Source organism: Tamandua tetradactyla, chromosome 21 (assembly GCF_023851605.1).
Source record: "Tamandua tetradactyla isolate mTamTet1 chromosome 21, mTamTet1.pri, whole genome shotgun sequence".
Lineage (NCBI taxonomy): Eukaryota > Metazoa > Chordata > Mammalia > Pilosa > Myrmecophagidae > Tamandua > Tamandua tetradactyla.
Window position 1 is genome coordinate 35,295,294 of NC_135347.1, and position 26,793 is coordinate 35,322,086.

The 26,793-nt window shown below is 40.4% G+C and overlaps 1 protein-coding gene across 4 annotated transcripts; it reads left to right on the top strand.

The window, feature by feature from the left end:
• The first annotated feature begins 502 nt into the window (after positions 1–502).
• GLRX (glutaredoxin) lies at positions 503–26,793 on the top strand. 4 transcript variants are annotated; one of them, XM_077139114.1, is made up of 3 exons: positions 503–1,140; positions 7,698–7,817; positions 26,123–26,793. In XM_077139114.1, exons 1-2 carry the CDS (start codon positions 799–801, stop codon positions 7,809–7,811), a joined length of 456 nt encoding a protein of 151 aa, XP_076995229.1. In that variant the 5' UTR covers positions 503–798; the 3' UTR covers positions 7,812–7,817; positions 26,123–26,793. The 4 variants fall into 4 exon arrangements, with proteins under 4 accessions (XP_076995229.1, XP_076995230.1, XP_076995228.1 ...); XM_077139115.1 differs by lacking the exon at positions 26,123–26,793 and adding an exon at positions 13,382–13,566; XM_077139113.1 differs by lacking the exon at positions 26,123–26,793 and adding an exon at positions 9,391–10,517.

The following is a 26,793-nucleotide window of genomic DNA, read 5'->3' on the forward strand; positions in this document are numbered from 1 at the left end:
ACAGTCACAGGGGCAGAAGATAAAGGCTATACACTCATTATCAGAAACCAAGGCAGCTGGGATCACAATTAACCGATTTCAGGCATTTTCCTCTGTCAACTCCAATATACCAGAAAGCAAACAACGAATATCTGTATAATGATTCAGTAATCAAAATCATCCCTTAAATCCTGATTTCTCGGTTCCAACCTCTGCTCAGCCCCAGGGCAGCAGCTCAGTGTCACTAGAGCTGCCTTTTTTGGAAAGAAAATCGCCCTCCTGGTGGAGCACAGCCTTGCATTCCCGCGTCTAGTTCTCATTCCCGCCTGTTTGAAGCGAGTTAAATACACATACACAAATAACTCAAGTCCCGATTCCTCCGTGACTCTCCGGATTGGGAACTAACTCCGTTAAAACAAGCAGCAGCGTTAACACCCGTCGCGTGGGCCAAGCAAACCACGCGGGAGGCAGCAAACACCCGGTGCGCCGTCACCATGTCCAGCCCACTTCCCCTAGAGAGATTTCAAAGCTTCCATCTCTTGAATGATCCCCCTGTGTGCTTTAAAAACACTTTGCCCTGAGAGGTCACTGCCCCTCGGCCCCTTCCCCGGGGCTGGTCTGTAGTTGGCGCCTCGCGGGAGGGCAACTGAGCGCTGCTCTCTGCGGAAGGACAGGCACCCAGGAAAGGGCTGCCGGCAGCCCAGACACCCTGGGCAGAGCTGTTGGGATTAAACAGCAGGCGTGCATCCTCAGGCATGTCTAACCCGTGAATCAGGCCGGGTCGGAATGACTCTGGGGCTGTCCCTTTAAAACTCGAGCATGCCACCAAGCAAACTCCTCCTCCTAGGAGGCTCCTTTAAACGGGAGGGAGCCGGCGGTCTGGGCCGCTGCTTCCCCGCCGGAGCAGGACGTGCGGTCGGGGGCTCCTCCCGGGAAGACGCGCCGCCTGCCAGCATGGCTCAGAGATACGTGAACAGCAAAATCCACCCTGGGAAGGTGGTTGTGTTCATCAAACCCACCTGCCCCTACTGCAAACGGACCCAACAGATCCTCAGCCAAATGCCCTTCAAAGAAGGACTCCTGGAATTTGTCGATATCACGGCCACCAGCGACACAAACGCGATTCAAGATTATTTCCAGCAGCTCACAGGGGCAAGAACGGTGAGTCTGGAGGTTCGCGTTAAAAGACCCTGGGGGAAAAAGGCTCCCAGATTCCTTTTCCTTGCAGGGTTGTGAGTGGGTGCCCCTGTGCCTTTCTCTAGGATACCGCTCTCCCTTCATCAATCAAGGGAGGGCCGGGGCGGTGGGGGAGGGAGTCTGGGCGAAGACCCGGCGGCTTGAATGGGTAGCCACACTGTGGCCAATGGCCCTCCTGAGTCAGGGTGGGCCGGCGGGCCAGGGGGACAGCTGCTGTGTCCTGGGTGCTCAGGGTCAGCGGGCCCAGCCGCTTGTCGGAGAGTCATTTTAGGAGTTAATCTGGAGTCCTTGCGTGTTAAACCCTGCCGTGCAATGACACTTTCCAACTAGCGGAGCTGGGGGTGCAAAGTGGGGGTGAAGGGTCCGAGAGTGATCTGCACGTTTCTGTGTCTCAGCACGGGAATCATGTACACTGCTCCTTCTGTTTTCACTTGTCCGAGCGTGATTTGTTGTCCTTCAGTCTTTCCTCCAGGCTTGCTTTAACTATAACCTAATTTATTCGTCCTTCCTTGTCTTACCTAATTCCTCTCCCTGGGGAAATCATAGGGCCCATTATTTCCCCCTTGTTGTAAATAATGGGATGTTTCTAGACCTGCCATTGTAGGGAGAAGCATTTTGCAGTTCCGAGGCCAGAGTATTTTAAGTCCCCTCTGCTATGTATGGATAGTAGGACCCCTATGAACTGTTCTCCACGTGGAAGGAGATTTCCGTTTCCTCAGAGCCCACAGCTGCTTCTTTGCTACAGCCAGCCAGATCGCTGTACGGGTTCAAGTGATGAATGGGGTGACAGATGTCCCACCAGCTCTCCCAGGCTCCCTTTCAGGCTGGACATGCTAGAATGTAGTGTTTGCAGAAGCACATATCTATTTCACTTTCAGTTTGACTTAAAGAATTTTCTCTGGGTTCTGGGTATAAAGCTCTGATGATTGTTGTTTCCCCCCTGCCCGACCAGAAATTGGCATTTTGAGGCCCACTTAGGCTAAATGCTATGGCTCTACCTGTTGTCAGGGCCCCAGGCTGTAAGCCTCTGTAAGCTTCTCTGGTAGGACCTGGAGCAGAAGAAGCAATGCGAGAGGCTCCAGCTGCTTAGCTGGACCACCCTAGTAGAGGCAGCCCAGGTTCTGAGAGAGGGGAGGCAGTGTAATTACTTTTAGGAAGCCACTGTGGCTGACACCATGGATTGCTCTTAGCAAGTGGTTCCCAAACTTGGCTGTATATTAGAATTATCTACAGAGTTCTTTAAAAATCCCAATGCTAAAGACACATCCTGTGCTAATTACATCAGAACGTCCAGGGTGGGAGACTGCCTTTAGAATTTTCAAAGATCCCCAGGTGATTCCAATGTGTAACAGTTTGGGAACTGGTGCTCTCACTGTAACAGCATTCTGTTCTCTAGCAGGAAAGACAAGCCTCTTCATTCATTCATTCCTGGTGTCTCATTTATGCCAGGAACTCTTCAAGGCACTGGGAACACAATTATGAACAAAATGGACCAAAAAAAGCTCTACCTTCGGGATTTGCAATAAAAGCTCTACCTTCATGAAGCTTCTATTCTAGTGAAAGAGGCAATAAGTACACTAAATAAAATAATGTATTGAAAGGCAGTAAATGATATGTGCAATGGAGAAAAATAGGAAAGGGAGGTAGTGGGCGTGTTGTAATTTTAAATGGAGCCATCAGGGCCTCACTGAGAAGAACTGAGTAGATTTCTAAAGGAGAAGGGAAGGCATGCAAGTGCAGAGACCTCATAGTGCAAGTGTGCTTGTGAGGTTCACGGAATAGCAGAATAGTAGCTGGAGCATTGTGAGTTTAGCCGAAAAGGAGGAGAAGATGAGATCTGAGAGGTAAAGATAGACTGCGAAGGGCTGTCAAGCTATTGTAGTGACTGTGGCTTGTACTCGGGGTGAGGTGAGATGCTATTGGAGAGTTCTGAGTAGAGAAGTAGCCCCTGATCTGACTTATGTGTTGAAAGGTCACTCTTGCAGCTGTGGGGAAAAGCGAGTATGGGAGGAAGAGGGCAAAAATCCCGAGGCTATAGCAGTAATTGTAACCAAGAAGCTAGGATTTAACAAATGATTATGATTATTGAATCATTTTCTTTATTTCCTAGTACATTAGGATAGAGAGGGAAATACCTGAAGTTATTAAACTGTAACCCAGCTGCCTTGATCTCTGATAAGGATTGTGTAACGATCTAGCCTTTATCCTGTGATTATAAAAACCTTGTGATGGGTACCCATTAGTAACCCCTTATCCTGCTTTTCAACTTCAGAGTCTTACGATCACCAAAGACCATCCCTAATGTTTATTAATGAAGGAACTTGGGTCAGCCTGAAACTAACCCATCCCAATTCCTAAACTCTCTGGCTAGACCAATTTTGAACCTATTTGAACCTAACAGTGCACTGTAGCTTCGACTTCAACCTATAAGTGATCTAGACCTCATTATAATACTAAAAATTGCACCCATCAGCATATTAAAGCCATCGTTTTCATACATATGTTCTGTGACTAAGCAGATAATCAATCTGTGCATACTCGATGATCAGGTCACTCTAACTAAATCATCTATAACCATTGTACTCATTATCCTAAAACCTGCCTATCTTTTGATACTATAAAACTATCAGTTACTGCAGTTTGGGAAGAGAGATTTTTAGGCCAGTAGGCCCTCTGATCTGCTCTGAGCTTAGCTATATCCTCTCTCTGTCTTTGAAGACCCCATCTCTGAGGAATTGGTCACCTGAGCACATAGAGCAGAGAACCTACCGTTTTTGATCGGTATCATAATCCAGGAAAGAAAGTGCTGGTGCCTGTACCAGAAAGGTGGCCAAGGAGGCATTGGGTGAGAAGTGTTGGGAAATAGCTTTCAGGAGCTCCCAAAGAGCCTGCCTGGCTGGGAACTGGACACCTAGTCTGGGAGGGCCCCATATTACCATACTTGTTTTCCTGTGGCAGTTCTTCCCTCTCCTTGACAGTAACAGGCTTTCCAGTTCCTCACGAAAGGGGTTGGGGAGGGCCCCTGAGGGTGCATTTCTTCCTCGGTCCTCAGCTGAATCAACAGTGCCTGCTTCCCGTCTCGCCCCCAGCCCGCCCAGGCAGGTGCAAGCTGAAGCGTGGCTCCCGGCAGGGGCAGAGGGAACCCATGGGCTTGCGGGCGGTTTGGCCGTTGCCCAGCCCGAGGGCGGATGCGAGCGCGAAGGGGACTTCCTTCTCGCAGGTACAGAGGCTGCTTTGCTAGGACGTGTGCACCAAAGTCTGCCCTAGTGGAGACGGCCTGCTCGCGACCTGAGCGGCTGGGGGCGGCCATGAGGCCGGGGGTTTTCAGAGCCTCTGTTACCTTGAGAGGAATAAATGGCTGCTGAGTCTAAACCAGGGATTTGCAAATTGTGATTCCGGGACCAGCGACATCAGCTTCATCTGGGAGCTTGTTAGAAAGGCCCATTCTCGTGTCCTGACCTAGACCAGCTGAATCAGAAATTTGGGGTGGGCAGGGCGCAGGAATCTCTGTTTTCACAAGCCTGTGAGTCCCATGCACGCCAGATCTGACCTGCCCGAGGGCTCTGCTCCTTGGGCGGTCCTCCCCAGCTGATTAGACTCGGAGCCCTTCTGTGGGGCTTACAGGGGGAACCAGCACCCCCCACGTGTGGAGATGCGGCAAGCCATAAAAGGAGTGACAGAGGCTCTATTCTCTTTGAAGATATATAAGTTCAGGAATGAGTAAATGGCATTTTTGTTTAAACTCAGATGATTTTTATTTAATTAGCAGTGACTTTGGCAGAGGGGCTGCACAGTCGGACTGCACTGGGATGACGTTAGGGCTCTGCCCTGCTTCCTGCTACGACTGGCCAGAGCCAAGCCTTCCTGGTGCATGTAGAATCTGAGAGGGTCCAAGAATTTGGGAAGACTCTTTATTTTCTCTAAAATAATGGCCAAGAGCTAGGGGAAGTTTTAGGTTGCTTACCTTAGCTTTCTGCTGCCATCCTTGTCTGTTAATAAAAACAACATTGCATTGGTGGTGCTTTGCTTCCCATTTGTAAGCATCCCACACCACCTGTGGAATTGGCAGTATCTCCTGTGGCTGAATGTGACGATACCAGTCTTTCTCATTCGTGGGTCCTGAATGGCACAGTCGGCTCCAGAACTGGGAAATAGCCATGAACATTTAGGGCAGGATTTCTTTTTAATTTTTAAATTAAAATCATTATTGCTCAGAATTTTTATTTGCCATTTTAACCATTAATTCAGTTGCATTAATTACTTTTGTAATGCCATGTCACCATCACCACCTTCTATTACAAAATCCTTCATCACTTAAAACAGAAGCCCTGTACCAATTAAGCAATATCTTCCTCTTCCCCCTTCTCTTGGTTCAGTCTCTGGTAACCTCTAATCTACTTTCTGTCTCTATGAATTTCCTTATTCTTGAGATTTCACAGAAGCAGAATCATATGATATTTATCCTTTTGTGTCTATTTCATTTGGTTTGATTATTTATTTGCACCCAGACCCCATTCTTTTATTTTTTTAATAATTTTTTTTTTTTTAACATGGGCAGGCACCAGAAATCGAACCCGGGTCCTCTGGCATGGCAGGCGAGCATTCTTGCCTGCTGAGCCACCGTGGCCCACCCTATTTTTTAATAATTTTATTGAGATATCTTCACACACACAGAGCCATTGATAATATATCCAAAGTATATTATCAATGGCTCACAATATTATCACATAATTGTGTGTCATTGCCATGATGATTTTTAGAATGTTTGCATTACTCCAGAAAAAGAAATAAAAAGAAAAAAACTCATACATCCCATATACTTAACCTTCTCTCTCATTGACTACTAGTATGTCTACCCAATTTTTCCCCTTATTCGCCCTATTACTTATTGAATTTTATCCTCATTTTTTTTTTACTCATCTCTTCACATCCTGAAAAGGGAGCATCAGATACAAGGTTTTCACAATCACACGGTCACATTGTAAAAGCTATATAGTTATTCAATTGTCTACAAGAATCAAGGTGACTGGGATACAGTTCAACAGTTTCAGGTACTTCCCTCCAGCCACTCCAATACACCATACACTAAAAAGAGATATCTACATAATGCATAAGAATAACTAACAGGATAACTTCTCAACTCTGATTGAAATCTCTCAGCAAGTGAAACATCACTTTCTTTCATTTCTCTCATCTCCCTTTCGGTCAAGAAAGTTTTCCCAATCCCATGATGCCAGGTCCCAGTGAATCCTGGGAGTTGTGTCCAGGTGGTCAGAGAATTACACCCCTGGGAGTCATGTCCCCCGGAAATGGGGAAGGCAGTATGTGGGGAAGGCAGTGCATTTACCTGCCTGATTGGCTTACAGTCTTTGGGGGTGACTCTTAGGCTTAATTATAAGTAGTCTTAGCTTCTCCTTCAAAGGAATGTTTCACAGGGGCATACCCCACAGCTGAGGGCTCAGTTTATTTAATTGGTTTCCAGACCCCATTGTTCATAAAAATACTATAAGAAATTACTTGCAATAATTCAGCCCCTTTTCTCATCTCTCTTGCTTAAAAAAATAATAATCGTCTGAATTAAGCCTTCTGAAGGAAATCAAAAGCTTTGAAAATATGTTTACTGCTTCCTACCTCTCACCTCCCCACCCCTTCTGGTACATTCCTCATCTTGGGGGCTAGGACCTGCTTCTCCTCCATCAGGGGACCTGTATTGTCACCTGCCACTCAGCCTGTGTGTCACACCCCTGACCTGGAAATTCCTGGGCTGTAGAGAGGAGAGTTCCTCTTCCCCCAGGATTCCAAGAGCCTTCTGGAATTCTGGAATGTGGCTGTGCCTGGCAGCAGAGAGGGTATAATGACTGCGTCATTCTGGCTTGCCTTGGGTGACCCATCCATGCCAGATGGGAAGCCAAAGCAGATGAGTGTCCTTGGTCCCAGGACGCTCGCATTTAAACACCTTATGATGGGTCAGGATTTAAAGAATGAGACCCAGTCACCATCACCCCCTTCCCCAGCTGAGGCCAGAGCTCTTCTGTGCTTTAACAACTGGGAGAGAGGACTAGAATTAACTGTGGATCTAAAAATCAGGGGCACATACCTAATGTACCTACTTTTCCAGCTGTATTTAGAAACAAACTGCCAGTTACTGTGGCTTAACTCAAGGGCTCAGGTGTGTTACAACTGCAAAGAGACCAGGATTCCATCAGGGTGGTCTCACTGCAGCCAACCAAAATTCTTCCCCTGAAACTTGTTTCATTTGAGTGACATGTTTAAATCATTTTGACAAGGTGAACAATCTCTCATGTACAGTACACTCAATTTGAAAATTATCCTTGCTTAAAAAACATTCTTTAATAAATAATTTTACTCTTATAACAGTAAGAAAGGTCAATCCTAAAAGAGTTATGTGTAGAATTGTAAAGTGATTTGAAAAGATATGGGTCATGGGAAATATTTAGATGACAGATCATTCTTTCTAATCTGATAATTAAATTCCTTAACTGGTTTGCTTCCTTTTTTAGGTACCTCGGGTCTTTATCGGAAAAGATTGCATAGGTGGATGTACTGATCTAATAAATATGCAAAGGAGTGGGGAACTAGAGACACGGCTACGGCAAATTGAAGCCCTAAAATAATTACAGGTGGGTGACATGTCAGGCCAGGGACATGAAAAGACAGGAAAATTCCACTGTCAATGTTTTATTATACTCCAGAAAGGTTTTCTGGCTAGGGAAAGAATGATTTGGGGTGACCTGAGGAATTGTGATATCAGTCATTTATCAATTTCACATTTTTACAAAGAGATTAATTGTGCCAATGGGCGAGGTCCTTCCATTCAGCCTTCATTTGATTAATATTTATTGAACACATACTATGTGCCAGACATAATACTAGGCACTGAGAACATAAGGATGAATAAAAAGGTAAGAAGGAATTTATGTTTCAGAGAAGTAGGCAAATCAAAAACAAGTAGGAAAAGAATCCCTGAAATAAATAGAATAATATGATAGCACATGGCAGAGGCAGGGAGTAAAATAGCTAAGATGGGGAGGGAGGCCTTTTTCAGGAGATGGTGGTTGAGCTAAGGACCTGACTCACATGAGACAGCCATGTGAAAACAAAACAGAGCTTTCTAGGCAAGGGAAATAGAAAATGCAAAAGTCCTGAGGTGGCAACAGGTATGGGATGTCAAAGAACAGGAAGAAAGCAAGAGTAGATTGAACAAAGGACAGCAAGAAAGAGAGGTAAGAAGGTTTGGCAGGGGTCAGAGCACACAGGCCATGTTAAATTGGATTTTTTTCCCAAGTGCAAGTGGGAATCCAGGTACCTTTTGCTTTACCTGTGTGCATATGCCAAATCAACTCAATCTAAGTGGCTTTCCAATTGGCAAAACAAAGTTTGCAAAAATTAGTCATCTTAAAGGAGATCACTAACTGAACAAAATACTGTAGGGTGATGGGCCCTTTAGAAAGGAACCAAGATACGGCTAAGGTTTGACAACCTCTTTCCTTCCCATCCCCTCTACCGTCCACTCTCCAGAACTCTGTCCTAGCTAGCTTCTACATAAGCCAGTCCCACTGATGTCATACACAGAGGGACTCAAGTGTTTCTTTAATCAAGTGATAAATTTACAGTTCTTTAATCAAAATGTCCTTTGAGATGTATCTATCACCCACTAACAACACCTTGGCCTTTGGACAATGTGTATACATTACTTGTGATGGTCACTCAGAATAGCTACTCAGAATAACAACAGAAGTGGGGGAAGGGAGTCTGATAAAAAATATAACTAAGTCTTCTGAAATAAGACACAGTTAATATAAACCTTCTTATTGCAGGTCTACATCATCGCATAGTTGGACACTATTGGGGTTAGCTTTTGGCATCGCCCCATGCACTGAAACACTCAAAAACCTAATTAATCATTGAGGCAAAATGTTCCTACACTTTTAGCAGTTAGGTTTAGTTTAAGACTAGAACAAAACAAATTGCTTTCTGAGAAGATAGGAAATACGATTCCCCACTACTAGTATATTGGAGTGGGTATTAGAGGCTCCCACAGTTATAAGATCTCTTTGTTTGCCTTGTCCTTTTCCTTCAGAACTATCTCAAGACCACTTGTAACGGGTTGTGTATAAGTAGCAAAAATAAGTGTTCTGGTAATGAAGGGAATTTAGCTTTCCAAGAAGATTCAATTCTTTGTTTCTTTCCTAGCAGAGCAGACCTCAGTGATACCCTCCTTGAGAACTGGATGGCCTCACCAACCATGACAGCACTTGGCCATTCTTACCCAACTACAGCAGCTGTTTACTTAAATTCTGAAATGCATTAATCAAAATAATAATAATGTATAGGGGGCTTTGTTCTTCTTTTGGATCAGTATTAGAAGGTAGACCCACTTTCCCCACACCATGGGGATGAAAAGATTGATGAACCATCTTGGGTTTCTTCTGGAGTGGTCTTTGGGTTCAAAAACACCATGACAAGTTCTGGTTTAATATTTATCCATTGATCCGAAAGATGTTCTTTCTCTTTGGCATATTGTTTTACTGTTCATGTGCTAGCAGTCCTCTACCTCTAAACCAGTGTTTCTCAACCACGACCATGCTTATTCCAGGCCCCCCAGGCTTAATCTGTATTTGGTCTTTTGTGCTACACATCAGTCAAAGATATCTTGCTGAGCTTGACCTTCTAGAGTTAGCATGAGGAAATCAATAGCTTCCTAAATGTGCGTTTTCAAACTACCTGCATATCCCCCTTCACCATCTTTATATCATCTTATCCCATATTGAGAAACACAACTCTGAGACATGGTTTAGAACACTAAACAAGTGTTCTCAACCTTGACAACTTAATAGTTTTCATGGGAAACGTTCAACAATTCCATGAAAAGTCTGTAAGGACCCAAGTTGAGAAACTCTGCATGAAAAGTTAAGTGCTGTTCTCACTTGGTGCCACAGGGGTCAGAGACACAAGTGAAGATGCTGCAATCATGTGGCAGTATTTTTATGTAAGATATTTGTCCAGGTAATCCCGAACAACTGTGTGTTACTTTGATTTAGATTCTCAAATTTAAAATGCAAAATTAAAAAATTACTACAGAAATCTTGTGGCTCCCTCCCCAAGAAGATGTCTGTGGAAGGAGCTAAATTTGAGAAACACTGTCCTAAATGATTGTCAATTATTACTTTTTTCTTTTTCTACTCTTTGAAAATTTAAGAATCCCTTACCATATAATTTAGTTTTGTGTTCTAGAATTGCAAGATTATGTTCCTTTTCTTTTGTGTTCTTTAGTGTGATTAATTTGTTTTCTAATAAAGAACTCTGAGATGATGACTTTATTTTTGTTAATTTTTTCCATGTCTTGATACCTTAAGGAATGATATTAGTGTGAAATGCATAGACTTAAGGGTTTATTCATGTTTGCCCCCTGCCGTTATAAATAAAGCCATGTATTTCTGTCACTCATTGAGTATAGATGGCTTATATAATTTTTTAATATTGATATGACAAATAGGTTCAAGTAAAGTATGTCATCACTAGCCAACTGAATAATGTTCCATTCCATTTTTCCTTTTCCTACATGTCTTAGTTTTCTAGGGCTGCCATAATAAAGGACCACAAACTGGATGGCTTAAAACAACAGAAAGTTGTCTCTCAGTTCTGGAAACTAGGGGTCCAGAATCAAGGTGCCTGAAAAACCATGTTCCTCCTAATGTCTGTAGGGAAAAATCCACCCATGTCCCTTTACTGGCTTCTTTCTGGTGGTGGCTGGCAATTCTTGAGTCTCTGGCTGGTGGCATTACTTAACCTCTGCCTCCATCATCGTATAGCTATCTCTCTGTCTGCCTTCACATGGTGTTCTCCCTTCCTAAGTCTGTGCAAATTTCTTCCTCTTCTAGTGATACCAGTCCTGTTGGATTGAAAGCCCATCCTGCTCTAGAATGACCTCATTATAACCAGCTCCATTTGAAATGACCTTATTTACAAATAAGGTCTCATACACAGGTACCAGCAGTTAGGACTTCAACATATCTTTTGGGGGGGGGGGGTATATTTCAACCCATAACGCTGCCTAATCCTCTTGTACTTGAGGCTTCTTTTCCTTTCCCTTATAAGTTCTAGCGCTCCCTCCATCCAGGATTGCCTTGATGATTGTAGAGGCTATGCACTAAACACTGTGAATGTCCTTGATGTACCCCTGGACCACTTATATGTTCACGCTTCTGTGTCCTTGCTCATTGCGTTTCCTCCTATTAAGATGCCCTTCCTTCTCTGTCGTCATTGTATTGTCAAACTCCTCCTTCTTGAAGGCCTGACTTACAATCTCCTTTATAATTCCCCTCTCCTCTCATTGCCTTTTGACTCAAAAAAGTAATTATTCCTTCTTCTGTAATACCAAAGCACTCTATCTATAGATTGATGTACAACTCTCACCAGGCTATATTAATATTAATCATTAGTATTGCTTTCTTGCCAGATTCAAAACAACCAGAGATAAGAGCCTTGACAGCAATCTTTACATCTCTCGTTTCTAGCAGAGAAATTTAATTTTATCAAAGCTGTAAAGGTATGGGGCTTAAAAAGCCAAATCGTACCATAAGTCTTTTCTGTTCTAGTTCTCCCCAAAATCTAGTCCTGACCGTACATTTATCAGTTTTCACAGAGTATTTAAGCCTATTTTTAAATACTGTAAGACATGAGCTGTAGGAGAGTATATAGAATACAATTAAGTTCTATTTAACATCAACAGTAGCAGTGCAATACGAGAAGTAAAAGGGGGCGGGGGGGGGTTGGAGGGACAATAGTTAAGGGGAGGTTAAGATTTGCTAGTTGGGGAAGGGTGTGTTTGTTACTTTTCTCTTTGGATTAATGAAAATTTTCTGAAATTGAGAGTGTTGATGATTGCAGAACTAAGTGAGGACACTGTAAGACATGGATTGTTTATTTTGGACACTATCCATGATGCCCAATGCTGGAGGGAGCCAAAGGGTACAGTGACTGAGAAGCAGAGAGGTGAAATGTGATGGATACATAGGATGGAATATTGTGCAGGTACAGAAAGGAACAAAGTCATAAGGCATGCAGCAAAGTGAATGAACTTTGGGGACATTGTGTTGTACAAAAATAAGCCAGAAACAAAAGAATATCATAAGGTATCTTTTAGAAGATACTAATAAGAAAATTGGGACCTAGATTGTAAGCTCTTATAGCAGTCACACTTAGTCTGGAGTTGCAAGTGTATTTCTTTGATTCTGAGATGCTGTGCTACATGTATATAACCTGGGATTTCCCTGGAACTTTGGGTACCTGTGTGACACCTTAGACTCAGAGATCTGCGGCTTTGAAAGTCAGTATTCCTATATAGCAACTGTTAAAGAAACCAAAAAAGAGATCAGGCTTCACTTAGAGATAAGAACGAAGCCAATCCGGTTGGGACTAAGATAAATCAGAACACAGGGCAAGTGATTTTTTTCGTATTATAGACTTCCCCTACTGTATGACAACAAAGACAGAGAGTTTATTTTGTCCAAAACCTAAGTTTTCTGTAACACACAACCGCTATCAACCTGCCTGGATAGCTAGCTCATTTAAACAACCCAAACACACAGAGCCCAGAATGGGAACGAGGGCTTGTGAATCTGCATAGTTTAATGTAATACCTGGATACATCCCAGGGTATGTTGGACAGGTAATTAAAAAGTGTTGGCACAACTGCAAGTGAAGTCTTTTGCCCTCCCCCTATGTGGGACATGACATCCAGGGGTGAAAGTCCTCCTGCTGACATGGGAGATGACTCCCAGGGATGAGTCTGGCCCTGGCACCATGGAATCAATGATTCCATCCTGACCAGAAGGGGGAGAAGAAGTGTAACTAATAACGTATCAGTGGCAGAAAGAGTTCAAATAGAGTCGAGAGGCTACTCTGGAGGTCACTCGTACGCAAGCTTTAGTTAGACACTGCTACCTATCATAACTTGCCAAATCCCAATCTTTCTTAATATTCCATATGTTCCTTGAAAATCAGGAGAAGATAAAAAAAGCAGCCAAGAGAAGCAAAAGTGTTAACACAATGAGAGGAGCCAAACATATGAACTTCGTAAACAAGACGCTTGAATGATTTTGCCAGATCAGAGCAAATAAAATTTCTGCATCTGGGTTTTGTTTGTTTCTTTGTAGAAAAGGCTAATGAATTTGTATTACAGATGGCGGGTCCAGTCTTTATGGATGGAGGCAATGCTTTCAGGGTGCTTACAGTATCACGCCACTGTGCCTAAAAGGTGAAGCTTCTCCAATGGCTTCTGTTTGCTGAAGATGAGTTTGAAAATTGAAGGTCTTTTCTGAATAAATATGCCCATGGGGCACATGCACTCTTTTCTTTTCTTTTTTTATTAATTTTTAAAAAATATATAACAACAAACATTCTTAACTTATGATCATTCCATTCTACATACATAATCTGTAATTCACAATATCATCACATAGTTGCATACTCATCATCATGATCATTTCTTAGAACATTTGCATCAATTCAAAAGAAATAAAAAGACAACAGAAAAAAATTCATACATACCATAGCCTCCACCCCTCCCTTTCATTGATTACTAACATTTCAATCTAAATTTATTTTAACATTTATTCCCCTTATTATTTATTTTTATTCCATATGTTTTACTCGTCTTTTGACAAGGTAGATAAAAGGAGCATCAGACACGAGGTTTTCACAATCACACAGTTACATTGTGAAAGCTTTATCATTATACAATCATCTTCAAGAAGCATAGCTACTGGAACACAGCTCTACATTTTCAGGCAGTTCCCTCCAGCCTCTTCACTACATCTTGACTAACAAGGTGATATCTATTTAATGTGTAAGAATAACCTCCAGGATAACCTCTCAACTTTGTTTGGAATCTCTCAGTCATTGACACTTTGTCTCATTTCACTCTTCCCTCTTTTGGTAGAGAAGGTTTTCTCAATCCCTTGATGCTGAGGCTCAGCTCATTATAGGATTTCTGTCCCACATTGCCAGGAAGGTCCACACCCCTGGGAGTCATGTCCCACATAGAGATGAGTTTGCTTGTTGTGTTGGCTGGAGACAGCGGCCACATCTGAGCAACAAAGAGGTTCTCTTGGGGGTGACTCTTAGGCCTAATTTTAAGTAGGCTTGACCTATGCTTTGTGGGGTTAAGTTTCATATGAACAAACCCCAAGATTAGGGGCTCACCCTATAGCTTTGGTTGTCCTCACTGCTTGTGAGAATATCAAGAATTCAATTTGAGGAAGTTGAATTTTCCCCCTTTCTCACCATTCCCCAAAGGGACTTTACAAATACCTTTTTATTCACTGTTCGAATCACTCTGGGATTTATCGGGCATCATTCTAGACAAACCAACAAAATCTCATGCCCTACCCAAGGTTCCATGTACTTATGGTGTTCAATTAAGCTGTCTACATAAATTATATTAGGAAATGCACTAGTGAAAATATAAACTCGGTACCAAATAAACATTTTCTGCTTTAGTCTCACACATAAGTTAAAATTTTAAAATATTAATTACCATCTATTTTCAGCACCCTGCTGTAATGACATTCCTTTGTTCTTCCTCATGCAAAAACATTTTTTAAATTTGTACATTTAGTCATTATCATTGTATACTCTAGGTATTCCTAGATTATACCATCTCAGTCTTTAGTGTCTATCTTTCTTTCTGATTACATTTGGGGCACATGCACTCTTAGCAAGGTATTGGCGAAAAATAGATATATGAAGATAGGCCATTAGTAGTCTTTTGCTGCAGTGCTGAGAAGTAGCACAAAATTAGAATAATGTATATGGAAATTCAAAATTTCCCTTTATATATGCAACTCTCCTGTGTAGATATAAAGTCAAAAAAATGAACTGATGTCTGGCAAGTTGTTTAGGAAATGGCTCCTGCAATGAAAGAGAAAGCTGGCTTGCGAGAATTTGAACATTCTTTTACTGATTGATAAATGTGCTACACACACTCGCAGGGGGTTTAAATTAAAACAAGTGTGTGGCCTTTTCCTTGCTTGCAGTATGGTTATGTGCAGCCGTTAGGATGAGACATAATAAATCACCACAGTACATCACATGAAGCATTCATTACATGGCATATTCTTGATGTGCTGAGAAATCTCATTGCTATGTGAGAAACTGACACCCCTGAAGTAATTCACAACTGCTTTGCAAAAGCTGCTCTCAGAATCAGCGGCTGTTCAAACGAACAGAGCAGGATACATGATAACTGACCTAAAAGAACTGCCCCAAACTCAAGTGTTGATGTTGTTTTTTTATTATTAATTAAAAAAAAAATTAACGAACACAACATTTAGAAATCATTCCATTCTACATATGCAATCAGTAATTCTTAATATCATCACATAGATGTATGATCATCATTTCTTAGTACATTTGCATCGATTTAGAAAAAGAAATAGCAAGACAACAGAAAAAAATAAAATGATAATATAGAGAAAAAAATAAAAATACAAAATACAAAAAGTATACATAAAAACAAACAAACAAACAAAAAATATATATATAGCTCAGATGCAGCTTCATTCAGTGTTTTAACATAATTACATTACAATTAGGTAGTATTGTGCTGTCCATTTTTGAGTTTTTGTATCTAGTCCTGTTGCACAGTCTGTATCCCTTCAGCTCCACTTACTCATTATCTTACCCTATTTCTAACTCCTGATGGTCTCTGTTACCAATGACATATTCCAAGTTTATTCTCTAATGTTGGTTCACATCAGTGGGACCATACAGTATTTGTCCTTTACTTTTTGGCTAGTCTCACTCAGCATAATGTTCTCTAGGTCCATCCATGTTATTACATGCTTCATAAGTTTATTCTGTCTTAAAGCTGCATAATATTCCATCATATGTATATACCACAGTTTGTTTAGCCACTCGTCTGTTCATGGACATTTTGGCTGTTTCCATCTCTTTGCAATTGTAAATAATGCTGCTATAAACATTGGTGTGCAAATGTCTGTTTGTGTCTTTGCCCTTAAGTCCTTTGACTAGATACCTAGCAATGGTATTGCTGGGTCGTATGGCAATTCTATATTCAGCTTTTTGAGGAACCGCCAAACTGCCTTTCACAGTGGTTGCACCATTTGACATTCCCACCAACAGTGGATGAGTGTGCCTCTTTCTCCGCATCCTCTCCAGCACTTGTCATTTTTTGTTTTGTTGATAATGGCCATTCTGGTGGGTGTGAGATGATATCTCATTGTGGTTTCGATTTGCATTTCTCTAATGGCCAGGGACATTGAGCATCTCTTCATGTGCCTTTTGGCCATTTGTATTTCCTCTTCTGAGAGGTGTCTGTTCAAGTCTTTTTCCCATTTTGTAATTGGGTTGGCTGTCTTTTGTTGTTCAGTTGGACAATCTCTTTATAAATTCTGGATACTAGACCTTTATCTGATATGTCGTTTCCAAACATTGTCTCCCATTGTGTAGGCTGTCTTTCTACTTTCTTGATGAAGTTCTTTGATGCACAAAAGTGTTTAATTTTGAGGAGCTCCCATTTATTTATTTATTTCTTCAGTGCTCTTGCTTTAGGTTTAAGGTCCATAAAACTGCCTCCAATTGTAAGTTTCATAAGATATCTCCCTACATTTTCCTCTAACTGTTTTATGGTCTTAGACCTATTGTTTAAATCTTTGATCCATTTTGAGTTAACTTTTGTATAGGGTGTGAGATACGGGTCCTCTTTCATTCTTTTGCATATGGATATCCAGTTCTCTAGGCACCATTTATTGAAGAGACTGTTCTGTCCCAGGTGAATTGGCTTGACTGCCTTATCAAAGATCAAATGTCCGTAGATGAGAGGGTCTATATCTGAGCACTCTATTCGATTCCATTGGTCGATATATCTATCTTTATGCCAATACCATGCTGTTTTGACCACTGTGGCTTCATAATATGCCTTAAAGTCTGGCAGCGTGAGACCTCCAGTTTCATTTTTTTTCCTCAAGATACTTTTAGCAATTCGGGGCACCCTGCCCTTCCAGATAAATTTGCTTATTGGTTTTTCTATTTCTGAAAAATAAGTTGTTGGAATTTTGATTGGTATTGCATTGAATCTGTAAATCAATTTAGGTAGGATTGACATCTTAACTATATTTAGTCTTCCAATCCATGAACACGGTATGCCCTTCCATCTATTTAAATCTTCTGTGATTTCTTTTAACAGTTTTTTGTAGTTTTCTTTGTATAGGTCTTTTGTCTCTTTAGTTAAATTTATTCCTAAGTATTTTATTCTTTTAGTTGCAATTGTAAATGGAATTCGTTTCTTGATTTCTCCCTCAGCTTGTTCATTGCTAGTGTGTAGAAACGCTACAGATTTTTGAATGTTGATCTTGTAACCTGCTACTTTGCTGTACTCATTTATTAGCTCTAGTAGTTTTGTTGTGGATTTTTCTGGGTTTTCGACGTATAGTATCATATCGTCTGCAAACAGTGATAGTTTTATTTCTTCCTTTCCAATTTTGATGCCTTGTATTTCTTTTTCTTGTCTAATTGCTCTGGCTAGAACCTCCAACACAATGTTGAATAATAGTGGTGATAGTGGACATCCTTGTCTTGTTCCTGATCTTAGGGGGAAAGTTTTCAATTTTTCCCCATTGAGGATGATATTAGCTGTGGGTTTTTCATATATTCCCTCTATCATTTTAAGGAAGTTCCCTTGTATTCCTATCCTTTGAAGTGTTTTCAGCAGGAAAGGATGTTGAATCTTGTCAAATGCCTTCTCTGCATCAATTGAGATGATCATGTGATTTTTCTGCTTTGATTTGTTGATATGGTGTATTACATTAATTGATTTTCTTATGTTGAACCATCCTTGCATACCTGGGATGAATCCTACTTGGTCATGATGTATAATTCTTTTAATGTGTTGCTGGATTCGATTTGCTAGAATTTTATTGAGGATTTTTGCATCTATATTCATTAGAGAGATTGGTCTGTAGTTTTCTTTTTTTGTATTATCTTTGCCTGGTTTTGGTATGAGGGTGATGTTGGCTTCATAGAATTAATTAGGTAGCTTTCCCTCCACTTCAATTTTTTTGAAGAGTTTGAACAGAGTTGGAACTAATTCTTTCTGGAATGTTTGGTAGAATTCACATGTGAAGCCGTCTGGTCCTGGACTTTTCTTTTTGGGAAGCTTTTGAATGACTGATTCAATTTCTTTACTTGTGATTGGTTTGTTGAGGTCATTTCTTCTTGAGTCAAAGTTGGTTGTTCATGCCTTTCCAGGAACCCATCCATTTCATCTAAATTGTTGTATTTATTAGCGTAAAGTTGTTCATAGTATCCTGTTATTACCTCCTTTATTTCCGTGAGGTCAGTGGTTATGTCTCCTCTTCCATTTCTGATCTTATTTATTTACGTCCTCTCTCTTCTTTTTGTCAATCTTGCTAAGGGCCCATCAATCTTATTGATTTTCTCATAGAACCAACTTCTGGTCTTATTGATTTTCTCTATTGTTTTCATGTTCTCAATTTCATTTATTTCTGCTCTAATCTTTGTTATTTCTTTCCTTTTGCTTGCTTTGGGGTTAGTTTGCTGTTCTTTCTCCAGTTCTTCCAAGTGGACAGTTAATTCCTGAATTTTTGCCTTTTCTTCTTTTCTGATATAGGCATTTAGGGCAATAAATTTCCCTCTTAGCACTGCCTTTGCTGCGTCCCATAGGTTTTGATATGTTGTGTGTTCATATTCATTCGCCTCGAGATATTTACTAATTTCTCTTGTAATTTCTTCCTTGACCCACTCGTTGTTTGAGAGTATATTAAGAGTATGTTGAGCCTCCACGTATTTGTGAATTTTCTGGCACTCTGCCTATTATTGATTTCCAACTTCATTCCTTTATGATCCAAGAAAGTGTTGTGTATGATTTCAATCTTTTTAAATTTGTTGAGACTTGCTTTGTGACCCAGCATATGGTCTATCTTTGAGAATGATCCATGAGCACTTGAGAAAAAGTGTATCCTGCTGTTGTGGGGTGTAATGTCCTATAAATGTCTGTTAAGTCTAGTTCATTTATTGTAATATTCAAATTCTCTGTTTCTTTATTGATCCTCTGTCTAGATGTTCTGTCCATTGATGAGAGTGGTGAATTGAAGTCTCCAACTATTATGGTAGATGTGTCTATTTCCCTTTTCAGTGTTTGCAGTGTATTCCTCACGTATTTTGGGGCATTCTGGTTCGGTGCATAAATATTTATGATTGTTATGTCTTCTTGTTTAACTGTTCCTTTTATTAGTAGATAGTGTCCTTCTTTGTCTCTTTTAACTGTTTTACATTTGAAGTCTAATTTGTTGGATATTAGTATAGCTACTCCTGCTCTTTTCTGGTTGTTATTTGCATGAAATATCTTTTCCCAACCTTTCACTTTCAAGTGTTGATGGTTTTAATGGCTGTTGATACCATGTTAGCTTCCTCTGCTGATGCTGAATTTCAAACAGGAACGGACACCCTTGACATGGGTCTCAAGGGAAGAAAAGTTGCCAAAGTTGAAACATCCCAGGAAAAAAGAAGCATAAATAGCATTGGCAATCAATGATGATGATAAACTGCAATATTAGGAATGATTTTGTTTCCAAAGCAACTGAATCACGAGATATATTTGTGAACCACACACAAAAAAAAAACCAGAATTCAATCCAATGTTAAACCGAAAGTAAAACCAGGGTCGTTTTACACATGACTAGAGTTCCATGTGATATATGTGCCTTATTTAGCCCAACGGATATTTCTGGAACATTCCTAAGAACCGATTTGTGGTCTAGGCTCTGCCTCTTCTAGCTTTTGCAATCTTGAAGAAAAATTAGCATGCTGTCTCTCTCTCTTTTTATAGTCTCTCATTTTGGAAGACCATTTTCTTCATAGCTTTTAAGAAAAAGAGAATGGGAGGTTAAACTTTTGAACACTTGCTTGTCTGAAAATTTCTTTATTCTACCCCTATACTTCCCTTTTCTTTTTTGTGAAAAACAACATATACACAAAAAAGCAATAAATTTCAAAGCACGGTGCAACAATTAGTTGTAGAACAGATTTCAGAATCTGTTGGTATGGGTTACAATTCCATAATTTTAGGTTTTTATTTCTAGCTGCTCTAAGGTACTGGAGACTAAAAGAAATATCAGTATACTGATTCAGTACTCATACTCATTTGTTAAACCCAATCTTCTCTGTATAACTCCATCATCACCTTTGATCTTTCTATACCTCTCTTGAGGGGTATTTGGACTGTGGCCATTCTAACTTTTTCATTTTGGAAGAGGCTGTTAATAATATGGGGTAGGGAGATGGAATTAGTTGATGTTCTAGAAAGGCTGGCCCCTCTACATTTCAGGATTTATCTGGTCCAGGGATCCATCTGGAGATTGTAGTGCATGGAAGCTTTGTAGACTCTTATATAATGCCCTAGGTGTTCTTTAGGATTGGCTGGAATAGTTTTGGTGTTTTTGTTTTGTCACGGGCAGGCACTGAGAATCGAAGCTGGGTCTCCAGCATGGCAGGCGAGAATTCTGCCACTGAGCCACTGTCATACCACCTTGGTTAGGGCTTGGCAAGTTATTATAATAGCAATGTCTAATTGAAGCTTGCATAAGAATGACCTCCAGAATAGCCTCTCGACTCTATTTGAACTCTCTCAGCCACTGATACCTTATTTATTACACTTCTTTTTCCCCTTTTGGTCAGGATGGCATTGTTGATTCAATGGTGCCAGGGCCAGACTCATCCCTGGGGTCTACCCTCATACTTGAATAAGAATTCATCTGGGTATAGATTCTAGTTGGAAACACTTACCAGTACATGTTTCCCAAAACTTTTTTCCCATTCTGTTGGCTGTCTTTTCACTTTCTTGATCATGTCCTCTGATACACAAAACTTTCTAACTTAGTTGAAGTCCAAGTTTTGTGTGGTGTAAAGCCTAAGAATCCATTATCTAATACTAATAAGATCCTGAAGTTATTCCCCTATGCTTTCTTCTAACAGTTTTATGGTTTTAGTTCTTATATTTAAGTCTTTGATTCATTTTGAATTAATTTTTGTATATGGTGTGAGGTAGGGGTCCCTTTTATTCTTTTGCATCTAGATTGTCCAGCACCATTTGTTGAAGAGACTGTTCTTTCCTCATTTATTGAACTTGGTACCCTTGTCAAAAATCAATTGGCCGTCAGAAAAAAAATCAACTGGCCAAGGATAGGAATTATTGGTTTTCAATAAATTCACCAAATATGGAACCCCATACATAGCTTTAGAACATTTCTAGCACCCAGATATGATCCCTATGCATATTTACTGTTAATCTTCATTCTACACCCCAGAAGCCACCAATCCACTTTCTGCCTCCATAGGTTTGCCTTTTCTGGACATTTCATATCAATGAACACACACAAAATGCGACCTCATGTGTTGGACTTCACTTAGCATGTTTTCAAGATTCATGTCATAGCATGTATCAGTAGTTAAATTTTTTAACTTTTTTTATTGTATAATATAACATATACAAAGCAAAGAAAGAAAAAAGCAATAGTTTTTTTATTAATTAAAAAAAATTAACTAACACAACATTTAGAAATCATTCCATTCTACATATGCAGTCAGTAATTCTTAATATCATTACATAGATGTGTGATCATCATTTCTTAGTACATTTGCATCGATTTAGGAAAAGAACTAGCAAAACAACAGAAAAAGATATAGAATGATAATAATATAGAGAAAAAAATAAAAATAATAATAAAAATAAAAAATATATAAAAAAGGAAAAAAGTAAAAAACACAAACAAACAAAAAAACTATAGCTCAGATGCAGCTTCATTCAGTGTTTTAACATAATTACATTACAATTAGATAGTATTGTGCTGTCCATTTTTGAGTTTTTGTATCTAGTTCTGTTGCACAGTCTGTAACCCTTCAGCTCCAATTACCCATTGTCTTACCCTGTTTCTAACTCCTGATGGTCTCTGTTACCAATAACACATTCCAAGATTATTCTCTAATGTCGGTTCACATCAGTGGGACCATACAGTATTTGTCCTTTACTTTTTGGCTAGTCTCACTCAGCATAATGTTCTCTAGGTCCATCCATGTTATTACATGCTTCATAAGTTTATTCTGTCTTAAAGCTGCATAATATTCCATCGTATGTATATACCACAGTTTGTTTAGCCACTCATCTGTTGATGGACACTTTGGCTGTTTCCATCTCTTTGCAATTGTAAATAATGCTGCTGTAAACATTGGTGTGCAAATGTCCGTTTGTGTCTTTGCCCTTAAGTCCTTTGAGTAGATACCTAGCAATGGTATTGTTGGGTCGTATGGCAATTCTATATTCAGTTTTTTGAGGAATCGCCAAACTGCCTTCCACAGTGGTTGCACCATTTGACATTCCCACCAACAGTGAATAAGTGTGCCTCTTTCTCCGCATCCTCTCCAGCACTTGTCATTTTTTGTTTTGTTGATAATGGCCATTCTAGTGGGTGTGAGATGATATCTCATTGTGGTTTTGATTTGCATTTCTCTAATGGCCAGGGATATTGAGCATCTCTTCATGTGTCTTTTGGCCATTTGTATTTCCTCTTCTGAGAGGTGTCTGTTCAAGTCTTTTCCCCATTTTGTAATTGGGTTGGCTGTCTTTTTGTTGTTGAGTTGAACAATCTCTTTATAAATTCTGGATACTAGACCTTTATCCGATATGTCGTTTCCAAATATTGTCTCCCATTGTGTAGGCTGTCTTTCTACTTTCTTGATGAAGTTCTTTGATGCACAAAAGTGTTTAATTTTGAGGAGCTCCCATTTAGCAATAGTTTTCAAAGTACTCTTCAGCAAGTAATTACAGGACAGATCCCAGAGTTTGTCATGGGCTACCATACCATCATCACAGATTTTTCCTTCCAGCTGCTCCAGAACTTAGGAGTCTGGAAGGGATAAATAATTTTTTATCATCACAATCAACTATTTTTTTCTTTTTGTGAAAAATAACATTTGTACAAAAAAATAATAAATTTCAAAGCACAGCACAATTAGTTGTAGAACAAATTTTAGAGTTTGGATGGGTTACAATTATACAATTTTAGGTTTTTATTTCTAGCTGCTCTAAGATACTGGAGACTAAAAGAAATATAAATTCAATGATTCAGCAATTGTATTCATTTGTTAAACACTACCGTCTCTGTATAACTCCACCATCAGTTTTGATCTTTCTATCCCTCTCTTTAGGGATATTTGGACTATGGCCATTCTAAATTTTTCATGTTAGAAGGGGCTGTCAATAATATGGGGTAAGGAGATGGAAGTATTTGATGATCTGGAGAGGCTGGACCCTGTAGATTTCAGGACTTATCTGGTCCAGGAAACTATCAGGAGGTTGTAGATTTCTGGACAGTTACCTTAGTACTTGGAACCTTTGTAGGATCTTATATATTGCCCTAGGTGTTCAGTAGTTAATTCTTTTTTTATTGCTGAATAGTATTCCACTGTATGGATATACCACATTTTATCTGTATATCCACAAGTTAATGGATATTTAAGTTGTTTCCAATTTTGGTTATATTATAAGTAATGCTGCTAAATGTGTGTGAACTATTCACACACATTTCTTTGTGTGGACATGGTTTTCATTTCTCTTGGGTAGATATCCAGGAGTGGAATTACCACCCATGATTTGATTTCTTGTTTACATAATGATGTATAACTAAGTTATGTACACTTTAAAAACATTCCAGATGCTGGCTTTTTTTTTTTTTTTTTTTTTTTTAAGGAAAGACAGAGAGAAGGAAGGAAGGATAGAAGGAAGGAAGGAAGGAAGGAAGGGAAACATCTTTTTAAACACTTTCTTGTTTTATTGTATTTTGTTTCTCCGTTTTTGTTACATGGGCTGGGGCCGGGCCCATCACTGCTCACTTTGCATGTGCTTGTACAATTGGAACAGTCAGCCTCTGCTCAGCATCCTTAAAGCTTCTGGGTGCTCTCTCTTCAGCTGTTGTTGAGATTTTCTAGGAACATGGCTCTGCTACAGAACTGTTTCATCAGCCCTTTACTTAAGTAAGGACAAAAATATTCAAAGTCAACCTTCTGAATATTCACTGTAACTTCAATTTGAGTTCCTTATGGAATATTCCATAAGGAATAGTTAATTTCATGAACAGTTTATTTCATGACCAGCAAATCAGTTGAGACATACCTTCATTTCTTCATTGTGGAACACACTCAGTCACCATATGGTCAAAAATCTTCATTTTTTTTTTATCCTATGTAGCTTCTGCTATTTTCATTAGTTCCTGGTCATCACTGCTGCTATAAAATTAAAGTTTGTCTTCTTCTTTCCTTAAGTCCTGTATGGAGGCATTATCCCACACTATTCTAAAGTAAGACACCTGACAGTGCACACATTTTCACAAGAACTTCATCTACTCCACACATTCCCTTTTCTTCTCCTTATTACCCATATAAGTATTTGGCCAAGACATTTTTTTTCTCTTGATCAAGCTATCAGCCTCACCCTGTGCATGCCCTCACCCACTCCCTGCCCCTTCCTGACCACCTTGAAACTGGTCTTGGATCTGTGGGGCTCCAGAGAAAAACAACTCGGAATGCAGGGGGTGAGGAAGGGAACTTCAGCCTGTAACTATTCTAAACATCACTCTGCCCCCAAACTCTCCATCCTCCCTCCCTGTCACCCCAGCCCTTACCCAGCCCCCTGAGAGGCTCCTAACTGGTTAATTCCTTATCTCTCTCCTCCTCTCTCCCAGCCCTTACAGACTCCAAGTGGTCGGGTTACCGCAAAGAAAAACACTCCATATCAAATACCCCCAATCACAACCTGGGTGACTCTCTCACCCATTTAGGTGGAACCAACCATCCTAATTGCAAACTCAGTAAAATCACCCATCCCATTGATCATCACCCCTCTCCCCTCTTACTACGCCCCAGTGCTTTCCCTCCAACCCACTCCCGGCCCTTAGAAAGCTTGCTGCCCTTTGTTTTGATGGAGTTGAATTTGACTTTCCCCCTTGCTATTGTATCCCCTGAATAAAGTCATCCTTGCCTGTTTAACATTGTCTAGTTGTGTAGCTTTCTCGTTAACAGTATCTTTAACTCATTTTCACAGTTTCAGAGTTCACTTAAGCCCGAAGTCTCAGAATAGCAACAGTAAATAACACAAATATCAAAGGTGATTAGAAGTACGGCTGAGACACAAATGAAATATCCCACAGTACAGATTTTGCCATCAAAAGGAAAACTGGGTTTTCAGGCCTTTTTAGAGTTTGGAGTAACATGTAGGAGGCTGTGGGCCTCTCTGAGCCAAGGGCTGCACATACATTGTCCCCTTTAACTCTCACAGTAAGAACTCAAGGTGGAGAAATGGTCTTCCCTACAATCACACAGCCAGGAAATAGCCTCGCTAGGGATTAAATGCAGTGCATGTGGCTCCTAAAACACAAAAATCATCCTTGAAGCAACAATCTCAGACTCTACGGACAGTCAGGAACTGTACTGCTTAGACGAGCATTCCTGGAAAAGAGCAAACTTTCCTCCCCAGCTGATGGGGCTGAATGATCCCTGCAACTAGCTACCATTTCACTCCTGGAGAGACTGACGTGCTGGTTTTTGTTTGTTTTTTTGTATGCTGTATGGCAGGGTCACATTTCATTATTTCTCCATGTGAATATCCCATTATTGCAGCACCATTTGTTAAATTTTTGTTTGCTTGTCTGTTTTTTGTCTTGCTTGTTTGTTTGCTTTTTGGGAAGTGTATGGAACGGGAATCAAACCCAGGTCTCCCGCATGGCTGGCAAGAATTCTACCACTGAACTGCACCCTTTGTTTGTTTGTTTGTTTGTTTGTTTTAATGTTAGCCTTCCTGGGTTAATTACTTCAAATATTAATCACATTCCAGCGTGGAGAACATGAATGAAGCCTCTTCCTTACTTACTGCCACCTGTAATATGTTCATCGTAACACTTGAGGCATGTGTGAAGATAACAAATGCCAAGAGTAAGCCCGGGATGTCTCAACTGCCCGGTCCCCGGATCCCTCTGCGTCTCCTGTGCCACCTCCTGTTCAACTGAGGAAGCGTTCTGCAGCCACCCTGGCTCCTGCAGTTCAGGGAGGAGTAGCCACTCTATGAAGGGAACCAGGGTCTCCCCATCACCGATTATGCCAGGGACTCCTACGAACCTCCTCAGGTACGGACTCTTCTAATAATTCCCTCGAGGACCCAGATGGACCTGTTCACTGTCCAAGAAATGCACTCCCTGGAGATTTGGCCTCTGTAGCCATTTCTGAAGAGAGCAGATTAACAGCCAAGAAAAAAATCTGAATCAGAAGATCCTCTCCATCCTTCTCTTCTTGGGAAACTGAAGCGTCCAACGTCCTCTAAGTGTTGCTGTACAAAAGCTGCTGTGATTAACTATTGTTGTAGGGAGTTTTCCCTTTACTTAGGATTTCTCTGCACTTTATAGACTATTGTAAAAAAAAAAAACAACCCGCATACCTTTGAAATGTATTTTGTCTTTATATAGTTTATTTGCAAGAATATTTTTCTAATAACATCACGGTATGAATGTG